We start from the raw sequence: 14400 nt of genomic DNA, 5'->3' as shown, positions 1-14400 counted from the left end.
AATTAATTCATAAAGGATATAGTAGTTATGTAATAATTCAATTTGGAAACAGTAGTTATGGAATAATTCATAGTGGACAGTAGTTATGGAATAATTCATAGTGGACACAGTAGTTATAGATTAATTTATAGTGGACAGTAGTTATGGAATAATTCATAGTGGACAGTAGTTATGGAATAATTCATAGTGGACACAGTAGTTATAGATTAATTCATAGTGGATAGTAGTTATGGAATAATTACTGAATAATTCATAATAGCTATGGAATCAGTCACAGTGCAGAATGTTTGATATATATTGTACAGCGGATACTAAACAAGCCACTGTAGCAGCTAATAATTCACAGCAGGTTCTAAATACTGGAACCAGAAAGCGTTCTTCAGAGCGATGCCACTGAAGAAGCAATTTTAGTTTTTAGAAACTGTTAACAAACGGTTCTCTGAAAGCACAGCTGTAAAGAAGCTTCTATACCAGTCAAAGGCTTTGCTTTGAACTGTGCATCCAGGCCAAGAACCGTTTAGGGGGCTTTACTGCTAAGAGCTGAGTGGACATTAGTGAACATCAGAAGAACCTGCAGTGTTCAGGGATGAAGCTGTTGGCCTGAGTGCTGGGATGTTAGGTGTGAGCAGTGAGAGGGAGACTTCGCTGTTTTCTGAAGACAAGCTCAAGCGAGGCAGGAAGAGGAGAATGAAAGAAGGGTGAAACCTCAGAGGCAGATGTGAGGCAGGCGACATGTTTGTTTCGACCTTCATGTGGTTCCCCGGAGCAAACCACCCCTGTCCTAGCGCAGCGCTGTACTGCTCGGGGAGGCGGCCTCTCCCTCCTCCATCTGCCTTCTGCCTCTCCACTGTGCTACATCTGAGGGTGAAGCTGAGAGGTGTTCATGTTTATCTGTCGAAGAGCACTTAAAGATGGTTCTTCAAGGGTTCTTTGGTGAGGGCAAGCATTCGACACAGAACCATGAACGCTCAAAGAAAAATTTGCAGGCTTACATGGATCGCTGCATGGTGAAATTGTTCTTTAGATTTACGAAGAACGTGCTGTAGATGGTTCTATATAGCACCAATAGCAGAACCCTTTTTGGTGCTATATAGAAGTATTCTCAAAACGGTTCTATTTAGAAAAATAAACAAATTTTCCATCATTCTAAGGAACCATTTTACCATGCAAAAAAACATTTAGTTCCAATGCTAATGGTTCTCTAAGTGTTCAGTTTATACTATATTTAGTATAAACTCAAAAAAGATGGTTCTTAAAGGGTTCTTTAATAAAGGCAATTGTTCCATTTAGAACCATGAACACTCCAGGAACCATCTGCATGTTTAGATGTTTTTTTGTTTTATGGTGACATGGCTCTTCAGACTTTTTTGAAAGTGGTTCTATGTAGCACCAAAATGGTTCTGCTGTTGTTACAATGTCAAGCTGGTTACTATACAAGAACCCTTTTGGTGCTACATAGAACCATATTCAAAAAGGTTCTGTATAGAACTCTATACAACACATTCACAATCAATCTGAAGAACCATTTCACCATGCGAAGAACTCATAATTAAAAACAGAACCATTACCCTCACTAAAGAACCATTGATTTACCATGTTTAAGGGTATACTACATAGAACCATGAAGCTCAGATGTTTTCATGTTTATCTGTAAAGAATCACTTCAGCAGTGTATCACACTTAAAATTATGTTCTTCAAGGGTTCTTTAGTAAAGGCAATGGTTCTATATAGAACCATAAACATTTAAAGAATCATTTGCATGGTGAAATGTTCTTCAGATCAATGGAGAATGCGTTGTGTATGGTTCTATATAGCACCAAAAAGGGTTCTTCTATTGTAACAAGTTTGACATTGTAACAATAGTAGAACCCTTTTTGGTGCAATAAAGTACCACTTTCAAAAATGTTCTATTTAGAACCATAAATACATTTTCCATCAACCAAAAGAACCATTTTACCATGCAAAGAAACATTTAGTCATGCAAATGGTTCTGCAAGTGTTCATGGTTCGATGTAGTATACACTTAAAAAAGGTGGTTCTTCAAGAGCCCTTTTGGGTTCTATATAGAACTATTTTCAAAAATGTTCTATACAGAACAATAAACAGATTTTCCATTAATCTAAAGAACCACTTCACCTTCATGTGGTTCCCCAGAGCAAATCACCCCTGTCCTAACGCAACACGCTTATATTACCTCAAAAGAAAAACCCTTTTGGGGTTTCAAAACGGTTCTAGATAGAACCATAAACAAACTTTCCATCAATCTAAAGAGCCATTTCATCATGCCAGAAAACGTTTTCATGGCCTTGTCTTGTGTTATGAAGACATGGACCAAACGAGCGCTCGTTGTTTTGTTTGTCCAGGAAACTTCTTCTTCCGTATTACAGCTGCTGGCCTGGCATGTTCAGATGGACCCTGAAGGAAAGAGAAAGTTCTTAAATGCTTAAGTTCTTTTGGAATTTCAGCACGTTTGTCCCACATCTTCCTCTCCATGACTCGCTTAATGAAACGAAAATGCGGTGCCAGACTGAAGAAACCACAACAGCAGAACTTCATGTTCTGAAGGGCTTTCAGGGAGATGTTTGTGGTAACGTTATGAAAGAATGGCATGATCCACCAATTAAACACAAGCAGAGCAAAACCATCCAATCCGGAAAGAAGAATTCTGGTGGAATTCAGGCAACCTTCTAAGTTCAATCTGTTTGCAAATGAATATTCCTGGAATTCTGAAGAACTTTACATGCATGCGTATCGTCTACCTTACTTTTGTAATCTCAGATTGGCTTTTGTGGAAAATAGGTCTTTTAAAAATGATACACATTGACCGAAGCTGTGATGAAACCACTTTTGGTTCCCTAAAGAACCTGAAGAAAAGATGTTTGAGGGTGAAGAACCTTTAAAAAACATTTGAAGAATGTAATATACATCACGCCGAGGTCCTTCACCAATTTAAGGGTTTTTCCAAGAGCGTTTACAGTATGTAGAGGATCCTTAAACTTCAAGAAGGTTCTTCACACTTGCACTTGCATTGCTTATGTACAAAAACGGTCCTCTAAAGAACTATGCATCACAAGGTTCTCAAACTGGTCCTCGTGGACCCCCAGACGGTGCATGTTGGTTGGAACAAAAATCTCGTGGTCTCCAAGGACCAGTTTGAGAACCTCTATTTTCTAGCTTCTATTTTGTAGCTTCACAGTGCTTGAAACGTTTGCTCACATCTGAAGGATAATCTCATTTATAAATGCGACGGTGGCGTAGTCGACTCGTTTGTTATCTATCTTTCAATCTTTTAAACCTGGTTTGATGCTGGTGGTTAAATGTTTACGTGCAAACAACGTGACAAGTACCCATTGTAAAACCATGCAGTATATTTTGTTGCCTCTAAAATGCAGAAGCAAGAAGATGTTATGAAAATTCTGTTTTTCAAAGTGAGCATAAAATGTTTTCGGAAGTCCAGGCTCCAGATATCAGGGTCGTTGTAGGTTTTGAACTGAATCTCGAGGCTAATTGAAGCATTTCGGGACAGATTTGGCTCCCTAATAAAAACTTTATCATTTGCCAAAACTTGATGTCGTCAATGTCTAGTTTTCAGAAATTAAATGCTGGTTTGAGGAACAATCTGAAAATCGGATTAAGGCAAAAATGTTGCATGAGATCAATATTCAGCCAATTCAGATTTTGCTTTCCCTTAAATTTCTGCAAATTAGCAAATCGTCATTTTTTGTTAAACTGTGATTTCAGCTTTTTTTCATGAATTACACTATGATATTGGACTCTAAGTGACAAAGCATAGTTTGTGGTTTACTTTGTGTACTTTTGTGCCTCTTTTCTGTATTTAATATTCACTAAATAGTAGAAAGTACTGCTTTTATTCATAGACTTCATCTTTACAGATTGCAAATTTGTAAGAAAATAAAAACAAAATGTGCAAAATGAACATTTCAAAGCAGAAGTAGAAACTGCCCATCACTCTTTAAAATACTGGTGCTTAGGAGTGATGCCTTAGAAAAACCACTATAAGTTCCATAAAAACCTCAAAAAAGAACCATTTTTTCAACATAATGTGAAGGTACTAATCAAATGTTAAATCCGTTCAATGAAGCGCTTTTATTTTTAGTGCTGTTCATTTTTATTCACCATGAAAAAAGTACAGAATTCTTCAAATGTATATGAACGTTGTTCTGTGAGTAAAATGAATTTTTAGGTAAACAAGAAAGCTCATTTTTTACATTTTGGCTCGTCAGAAAAAGTTGTAAACTTTCTAGAGTGTTTATAGACAGAATAGAAAAAGAGAAAAGATAAAGTTACACTGGCATGGTGTCTAAATCTACATCAAGTAAAAATTCAGTTTTACAGTAGCTTTACCGTTAAATAGCTTTGTATGGTCATACTAGTGAACTATGATGATGATTACAGTTGATGCCCTGTGTGAACTTAACCAATTAGCTGGTTGTTACTACTAAGTTAAATTATTAAAAAGTAAAATTACAGACCAGCCAAAAATACATTTTTTTAAAGAATCAATGATCAAATTTCTGTTATTTCTGAGCTTTCGATGCTGGTAGATATTTCATCACATAGGATGTTTTGTGTATCGTGGAATACTGACTTTAAAGATATATATATATATTAATACAATATATTATTATACCCACAAGAAGTGGACATTATTATTCAAAACACTAAATAAAAAACACAATATTTCATCACTGTCCAGAAAAAAAAGTGGTAGATTAGACCCGGCGGCTCTCTTTTACACTGAATTCCAGGATAAATGGACTAATAACGCTTCAAAAACACTCAGAAACAAACCTCTTCATACTAACTTGCATTTTAGGTTTAGAATGTTTTGTTTTCTCCTGTAAATTTGTTATTCTGGAGATGCAAGTTTTTCTTTGGACAGCGACAATTTACTCTAAAGGCCAGTTTCATGGGCATGGATTAAGCATGGCTTTGGACTGAACTGCTACGTCAACATTAAAATTAATATTTACTCTAGACTTGGGCTTAATCTGGGGCTGGGAAACATGCCATAAAAGTTTCACATCCATCTTTAATCTCATTTTTCAGTTTCATTTAACATTTCATCCTTTGCTGCTGTAATATAGCATATTACATATTATTACTATGGTATTATGTTGTTATGTGCATGTCATAAGCTAGTATTAAGCTTGTTTTGGGTATATCTCCACTCTTCCCTTCATACGGCTTCGATTACAGACATTTCTGAGTGTTATTGCAATAAGAAATGTTCAGACTGTTTTCAAACGCCACGTGGAACCGCTCTGGATTTTTGAGTTTCCAGAAACTTCTGGATCGTCAAGCAAACTTTAAACAATCTTAAGCGAACAATGATTTTATATTCTATTATATTAGATGACAAGCTTTTATTTTCTAAGAGCTACTGTATGTGTAATTTACATTTATGGTCATCATAAGTCATCAGTGCTTTGTCTCTTCAGCCAATCAGAAGTGAAGACTGAGATCTAAACCAATGACTGGACATCTCGTTATCTCTATTAGGCCAATCAGACGTAAGGGAGGGGTCAACAGACCTTTTACAGCAATTTTTACTCTGCGCATCAGCATACCCGGAGACGACATCTGAAGCATCAGATCATCCCATCATCAACAATTTAATATTCCAACACAGGTATGAGCAAATGCTGTAATTTTACTCATTATCTTAGTATTTAGTGCAAAACATAGCACATAACATAGTTATTATTATGTTATTATATTGTAATATCTACATCATTAGACTTGTAATAAACTTGTCTTACATTATATATTCAGTTTCAAAACTTTAGCATTGAAGGATTCTAAATTTCTTGGAAATTAGTCCACCAGAATCTATATACAAAACAATCTAAGGCAAGAAAATGTATATAATATAATGCAATATAATGTAATATAATGTATATACAAAAACTTTCATTTCCAGAGAACTAATGTATGAGTTATTTACATCCATGGACATCAACAATCATCAGCCGTGTTTTGTCTCTTCAGAGAGTTAGAAATGGAAGATCCGACATTATTTGCTTCCGGAGCTCTAAACCAATAACTGGTCATCTTGTTTTCCCTATTAGGCCAATCAGACGTAAGGGAGGGGTGGAACACGCTTTAGAGCAATTTTTACCCAGCAAGTCAACACATCCGGAGAGGACGTCTGAGAGAAGCGTCAGATCATCCGATCATCAAAAACTGAATATTCCAACAAAGGTACGGCCTTATTTTTGTATTTTTCTAATTAGTTCATAATTTACTACAAAAGATGGCATATTACATAGCTATTATTATGTTATTATATTGTAATATGCCTATCAAAGACATGTAATAAGCTTGTCCTGCGTTATATATGCGCGCCACGTCTTATGGCTTTGATAGCAGAGGTTTGTGAATGTTAGTGAAATAAAAAGTGTTTTAAAATTAATCAGTGAATTACTTTTATACCACTGCTCTTAATTCTCAACATACAAACATTCTCAACTGGAGTTTAACACTAAGGAACTGCTTGGGAAATTAGATTTCTTGGAATATGGTCCACCTGCATCTTCAAACAAAACAATCTGAAGTAAAAATTCCAAGACATATTATTATAAATGTATAACATTACGTAACTAGCTTTGGTGAAAAAGAAATAAAATTGTCAACATGAAGCGTATAAAGTATATGTACTGATTAAAGACACTAAGATGTCTAGAAAATGTAGTGTATATCATTAAGTGTATAGTTTAAAGAATTTGACACGATTAAGCAAACAAGTATAAACAAAGTAAACATATGAAGCCATCTGAGGCGCTAATATGAATTACAGTTTGACAACGCTGAATGCCTATCGACTTTAAATCCCACAGCGTAGCAACACAAAAGCTGCTGTAATTACAAAATTTGACACATTTAAAAGATTTTTGGAGGTAAAGTCATTTCGAAATGTGTACACATGCCCTCAATCTGCTCTTCCTACTGCTCCTCTGCGTCTGAGTTTTCTGTTTAACCTCCGCTCTGACCACAGCCCTGATCATCTGTCTTTCTGGGTTAGCTCCTCAGGTGCAGCCTCCTGCTTTCGTTATCTCTACATCTATCCTTTTTTTCTTCTTCTTTGTCGCTGCACTTTCTTCTGCTTCATCTTTCTTGGCTCTTTATTTGCTGCTTTTCTTTTCTACAAGTGGCGCACTGCTTTAACATAACAGTGGTCGATATGGCAAAAATATCACGATACTTATATATTAACGATGACGTGCAAAACTTTGGGTACGGTGATGTTTTAGAAAAAAATCAACATCGGTAAAAAAGGAGCTAAAAGCCAAACAATACGATGTCATAACAAGCTGACACCCAGTCAGCTACTTGTCACTGTGTACTTTATATAGAGTCAGATGGACGTCGTATATTAAATGCACTGCTTTGGTTTTCTGAGTGAAAATAAGTGAACGCATTCTCTAGAGGGAACTTAAAAACGGCCCTTTTCTGCTAATTTTAGTGCACAGTTATAGATTTTAGCCGTTTAAACCCTGAAATGTCCAGGGACCACCAGCACGGCCACAGTTTTAGCCCACACTTCTATAACCTAAGAACAGCTAAACCAGTTTGCATTGAAGTCCCTGTAGGTATTGAACAATAAGTCTTAGCTTTTAATAACCCTGAGATCTTAAGGGGTTAATGTACAGAAAGAGGAGGACGTGTTCACTCAAATGACGCAAATGTTACAAATCGTTTGACCGCGGGTGCCAAAACTTTTGCACAGGACTGTGGCCACTATCCCCTGGTTGTTGTTGTTTACAGGTTGCTTGGTCTTCTAGGAGTATCAGTGCAGGTCTGTGAATACTTGGGTATTATGTGTGCCCGCACCTCTGAGAATGGCTTACAACGTTAACACTCAAAAATTGTGAGGTACGTTTAGGTTTTATGATTTGTTCCTTAAATGTAAGAGCAAAAACCTCACGACCGTCCAGCCGTGAGCCAAATAACCAGCGCTCAGTGTGTTGGGGACGTCGTCATGTTTTCTCCTAGTCGTCATGCCGTACATTTTACTGAAAAAACTTGCTATTATGCAGCATCGCAGTAGATAAACACTGAACAGCAGCAGACTGGGGTTCAATTCCCCACTCAGGCAGGCACACCATGCTATACAAAGAAGGGCCCTCGTGCTGGACTCCTGACGCTACATCACCTACAATCACGTCTGTAACGTGATTTTAAAAAGGCGCTCTAGGTAAGAGTCGTCTGCCAAAATGGTTTGTTGATTTTCTAAAGTGAAAATAAGTTTTAATGCACAATTATTGATTCAATATTCATTGTAAAGAACAACTATTGCCGATTGGGGAAAAAATAAAACATAAAATGTGGCAAAAGTTATGGCACATCATATATTCTGCGTTAATTTATAAACACAAAAATATGTAAAGTTTTTCCCTAATATGTTAAACTATGCAGAAAAATACCGCTTTTAAGTTTGTTCCCTGTGGAGGGAATAAACATCATTTTAAAAGTCGTATCTTGGATACAACTAGAAATGTAATCTCTAGTGTGCTCTCCAAATTCTTTGGAGATAAAACATTCCCATGCATGTACATATACTGTACTTTGAGGCTTCTGTTAATTTATAAAAATAGAATGTAAATTGATAAAAATCAAATGATTTGTTTTGTTTCACAGATACTGGCATTTCTTTTAATGCTTGTTCCCATAATTATTATAGTAAAATAAAGTCAGAGTAACTAGCTGAACTACAGTAAAAAGCCAAGAGACATAATGACTAATTTTACTAATTTAAGACTTTTACTGTAAATTAACAAATTTTGTCCTTTTGATTTTTTACTGTTGTTTACCGTTTTTTTTCCCCCAGTGTATGAAACGGTTGATGATGATTGCGCTTGTAAGGTGGTATTTCATCATTTTGGCTGTAGCATTTATCCGCTCCTTTAGAAAGTAGCTACATTAAGACTTACAGAGTATAGGCACCCTTCCAGATGACGCTACACCGCTTAAATTATATTGCGGTGTAATTTATCACAATAACATGTCATATTGCCTGCTGCTATTAAATATTACACACCGAGTATCTTTTCTCCTTGAAAATAATGCCTCCCAATTCAGCTACTCACTAGACCACCGTGAGGACCACAGCTCATCCATATGAAGCCCACGATCACATATTATCAAGCAGCTAGCTATGCAGACATGGTCAGCGCTTCAGATTAGACTTTTACAATACAGACATTCTGACTCATGCAGCTTGTAAAGTGGAGAAAAGCAGCACCTTTACAGATGATTTTAATGTCCATTTGAAAAAAAAAAGGCTCATAAAAAATAAGGATAAAAAAGTGGAATAACATTTATATACTGTTGTTTTTGTGTAAACTAAGGCGAACATTGATCTATTAGTTATGTATTATATTATTATACTATTATATATTTGACACTCCAATGTAGAGATTTATTTATTTATTTATTTGATATCATCAACACTGCAACTTTTTAAAAATTCATTTATCTGTTACTGTTTATCTGCTTAGACACGTTGGGGGGGGGGGGGGGGGGGGGGGGGGCGTTTTGGGGCTGTATTTACAATAACAATTTGGGTGACTATTGACTTCTAGTGTTAGCAGCATTAGCCTCATAGCCCCAGTTGTAAACTCAAGGAGCAAAATCTCCAAACATGTCTTGGCTGACCGTCCACAACTTTCTGGAAAATTCTAGAAATTAGATTTTTTTTTACCAAACCTTTTGTTTTATCATACTGTGTCTAATAAAACCCCAGTTTTTACCGTGTATACAGTCATATGCAAAAGTCTGTGCACTCCCCCCCCCCATCCCCCACGCCCACCCCCATTATATGACGTGCAAGTTTACACATCCTATGAAATCACACACTTACTGTTTATTAACGGAATGTAACACATTGGGGGAAGAAAGTAAAACATAAAATGTGGCCTGTGCAAAAATTATGGCACATTTTATATAGTATGTTTTTTTCTAGTACATCTGGACAAAGTCAACAGTTTTATATTTACTCTCTGTAGATAAAGTGTTGCCATCACTCGACAAAGCCTGTAATTTGACCCAAAGGTGTACAGACTTTTGCAAAGGAGTGTAAATTTTATTGAAATTGAAAATTTCTTCAGTAATTCATGCACAGGCATGAACTTGTCTTAGAAATGAAGTTTATGAAAACTGAATATTCAACTAAATGTGCCCAAACTGGTACCGTACATATACACAGCAGGGTCCGAGAGTCTGAGACCACTAGTGAAACTAAACCAGTGATCCAAATGTAAAATTTAAAAATTTTAACATGAAATTTCAGCATTTCTGAGTAAGCCGTGTGCCCCATTTTGCATTAAACCCCTAAGTAACCACGGCCCACCAGCCCCTGTAAGTCTATAGCCTCAGAACAGTTGGGCCAGTTTGCACTGACGTTAGTGCAGTTACTGAATAATAAGCCTTAGCATGTAATAAGCCTGAGAATTTGAGGGGTTAGTAGCCGCAAGCATTCAAGCTGTATGAATTTGAGATCAAACCCACCTGAGAGTCATAAACACCAGCTTCAGTGGAGGCCTCTGTCGAGAAGCTCTGTCCATCCATGTCATACACCCCTCACTGTGACGTGTCTATCAGAGTTCCGGTTTAATTTAACCAGAAAAGCCAAGTTGTTTGTCGAGTCTTATGTCTTCAATGGAATGAGACTGAAACACAGTCTGACCTTTTGGTACGAAGGCCTTAACATCGTCATGTTTGTAAACCGTGAGATAAAATGGTGCAAAATCTTAAATATTTCAGCTTCTCAAAACTTTTTTTTTTCCCAGCATTTTAAAACCTCCTGGTTTAAATGAAAACAAAAACATTTTGAATGTGCGCTTGAGACTTGTAGAACCCACCATATACAGCCACATATTGTGCAGTTGTAGTAACCATACAACAGTAAAGGAAGGGTAATTTCACCGATTTCTCAAAATGTCTGCCCAACTCAGTGGTTGAGACGTAAACAGGGTCATTCAGAGTGGGTTTGGTGTGAAATGGTTGATTGTAGAGATTCCGACGTCTTTATAGTGGTGGTGATAGGAACCAGGGGTCACCATGACTACAACAGGCACTTTATTTACACCACCAGTGAACCTACACATGGCTTTTTTACTTTTATGTATAATATTGACGATGAATTTGAAAAAAAGGCCCTAGAATTCCCTGGAAGTGCCCCTCCGCCATGAACGAATGAAGTATGTTTTATGTCTTAGACGTCAGGCGGAGAATTCGTAACCATTTCATGTAATAACTTTCTGCGGATGTCTGGTTCCTATCACCACCACTGTGAACAATTCTAACTCTAAGTTTCTCCAGAACAGAACGTTTCACACCAAACTGCCTGGAATGACTTCACATCTCGACTGAATTATGCCGGAATTTTGAAAAATTGCTGAAAAAGACTTGCTTTGTAATTATTTTTGAACAGTACTGCACTTTTAAATATCACACCAAAGCAACAATAACAGCTCCAGACCTGTGATTTGAGGCCTTCTCCAATGTGAATGTAAATTCAGTCACTTTAGAGGAAGAGAAAGAAGAGATTTGCAGAAAAACGCTCCGCACAGAGACCACAGTGCGCTGTGCTCCGCACTCCCAGCGTCGCCAAGCGCCGTGTGGTGCGTTTTGTTCTCCCCTCGCGAGCGTGGAGAGATCCGTCTTTCGTGGAACAGGGGAGGAAGAGGGGGTGTGTGGGAGGGAGGAGGAGGTGAGGAGGTTAAGAAGAGAGGGATAAAAATCTAGTCCCGGCACAATCTCAGCCCACCGCAGCCCCACCTCTCCACCACTCGCTCTCTCTCTCTCTCTTTCTCTTCTGCTCTGTGTCTTTGAAGTCCCCCGCATGGCGCCCCTCTTCCCTTTGTGTCTGAAAACCAAAGCCCACCACAAGGCTTCTATAGTCTCTCACTCTCTCCATTCAATCAAGGCCCACCACAAGCCCCTTCCTTCCGCTTTACTGTATTACACAATACATCTCATATCAGGAGCTTAAAGGAAAACTCCAGTGATTTACTAACTAATCATCATCTGATACATCTATACTGTAACCTTAATTACCACAGACAATAACTGCAATATGATTCTCGGTATTCAGACACGAACAGAAAACGTGTTGACTCAAATATCGCTTGTAATAGAAGTCAATGGGCACCTGCTGAATTCCGCGAATAAAGGTTTGAAATATGTTACTATATAAGAAATTTGACACTTCAAAACTCTGCTTCTAAAGCATCCATCTTTCCCACCCTTGAGAAGTTCAATGAGGGAAAGTTAGCCCTTATTTATCAAAGTTGGTACACAGTTGGTAAAATCAGCGCACACCAGTTTCACTGACACTTTTTCCCCCCGGCAGTTTCATCTTTGGCACATCTGTACGATCAAACTCACGTCTGGTAGGAGTGTGTAAATTTGAGTGTAACAGTTTAACAACCTGAAAAAAATCTTGATTTGCGTGTAACTATTATCAGTATCATCTATAACACCAATAATAAAAATACAAACGAAAATAACTAATGCTTTGTGTACATGGCAATTGATATGGTCCAAAAATAGGTATACTTACTTACATGCACATTGATATAAACAAAGGCTACAACTATGCCATGATCCATTTAAAGTCATACTACACTGTGCTTTTGTTTATACTACTGACTCCGCCCACAAAACAAATCTCAGCTAGTAAAAAACAAATTCATGAACTGGAACAGCAACACTGGTTGGTTGGTTAGTGTAGTGGTTAACACCTCTGCCTTCTACGCTGTAGACTGGGGTTCAATCCCCACCTGGGCAAACACCCTACACTATACCAATAAGAGTCCTTGGGCTAGACTCCTAACACCACCTTTGCCTACTAGTGTAACAATAATCAAATTGTAAGCCGTTCTAGGTAAGAGTGTCTGCCAAATACCATAAATGTAAACAACATAGCGTTTAAATAGGTTAATTCATACTGCACAATCGTTCAATCTTTTTGTTTACTTTACATTTTTTCTGTTCAGTTGTTCATTTTAACTCTATATGTTGTTCAGTAAGGGGAGCAGTGCGCTCACTGCTTGACCTCATACTCCACCTACAAGAACAGCCATTGGCTCATGAGCTGCTAAAAGCTGCTTTATTAGCTCCCTACTAAAACATCCTGAATTATGGTAATTAATGTAAATGATATGCAAATGACATGCTGGTAGGTTGGCACTTGATTTCACGCGCTGATGTGGAATGCACTCAATTTCCCACTCGTTGTGTCCTTATTTTACGCATCTTTAATAATTTAAGTGCTGTAGTGATTAATGAGAAGCACCACTCTTAAAAGGCCTCATCATGAAAAATAAACTTTTCTCACTTTTTAAAAATAAAAGAGTGTAATGTATGATATAAACACTGCTGAAGAAACATTCAGTTAACTGCCCAGTCCATATGGTCCATACATGGAAACTAAGCTGAAATGGTTTCATGAAATTCATGAAAACCAATCCACACATTCTGCAGGAGTTTAGCTCCACCCCTTTACATTAACTTTATAAGAAGGGTTTCAGCCCAGACTGCATTGTGAATGAGGCACAACACTGGGTGGCCAATCAGAATAGAGCCCATTTACATACACAGTCATATGCAAAAGTTTGTGCGGCCCTAGTCAAATGACATGTTTTGTGGAAGTGAAAAAAGAAAATGCTTAAAAATGCCCCAATTTCTGTTTTTGCTGAGGTTAACACATAACATGTGCCATAACTTCTCTATTCCACATGTGAAAAATGTATAAGATATGGGCCATTTAAAAAGCCCCACAGACTGTTTCTCAAAAAGAGGTTGTGGATATTTTCACTTCACCTGAGATTTTCTGTTTCTGGACGTCATTATTTCTGTTTTATTTGACTTGTTTGACCTGTTTTAACGTTTGGGCTAATTACAGTCTTTTAACGCTATTAGCTGAAGTATATGATAAAAGTGGGTCCATTCAATTAACATCAATTCGATGTCCTCACATGTGGTGGGTTGCACTGTTGCCTCACAGCAAGTAGGGCCTGGGCTTGATTCCTTTCTGTGTGCATGTTCTCCCCGTGTCTGTCTGGGTTTCCTCCCACTGTCCAAAGACATGCAGTCTGACCAACTGGACATGCCTCTGCCCTGTGAATGCAAGCCCCCCAAACCCATAGCTAATAGATAATAAATGAGTGAGACTATTTCTCTTCTCGGTTTTTCTTCTATCCTCACTCTCAGCTCAGGGACAGAATGCGGTTCTTATTGGTGCTGTTACTCCTGCTGCCTTCACCTCCCACAGCTGCAGGTAAGACTTCTCCAGAATCACTCCATCATTATCACAGTACAACATTTAATGTTAGCTTTGGAAATTTAGACTAGCTGTGTAGTCATTTCATAGC

General features: G+C 37.6%; 1 protein-coding gene across 1 annotated transcript in view; it reads left to right on the top strand.

The window, feature by feature from the left end:
* Positions 1-14400, top strand: part of cd4-1 (CD4-1 molecule) — a 43110-nt gene that overhangs the window by 15869 nt on the left and 12841 nt on the right. The window contains exons 2-4 of the mRNA XM_017706020.2: positions 5525-5654; positions 6094-6226; positions 14240-14306. Of these exons, the coding sequence (XP_017561509.1) occupies positions 14252-14306 (55 nt within the window). The 5' untranslated portion in view covers positions 5525-5654; positions 6094-6226; positions 14240-14251. The remainder of the gene's footprint in view (positions 1-5524; positions 5655-6093; positions 6227-14239; positions 14307-14400) is intronic.

This window comes from Pygocentrus nattereri, chromosome 3 (assembly GCF_015220715.1).
Source record: "Pygocentrus nattereri isolate fPygNat1 chromosome 3, fPygNat1.pri, whole genome shotgun sequence".
Classification (NCBI taxonomy): Eukaryota; Metazoa; Chordata; class Actinopteri; order Characiformes; family Serrasalmidae; genus Pygocentrus; species Pygocentrus nattereri.
This window is presented reverse-complemented; position numbering and strand designations above follow the sequence as displayed.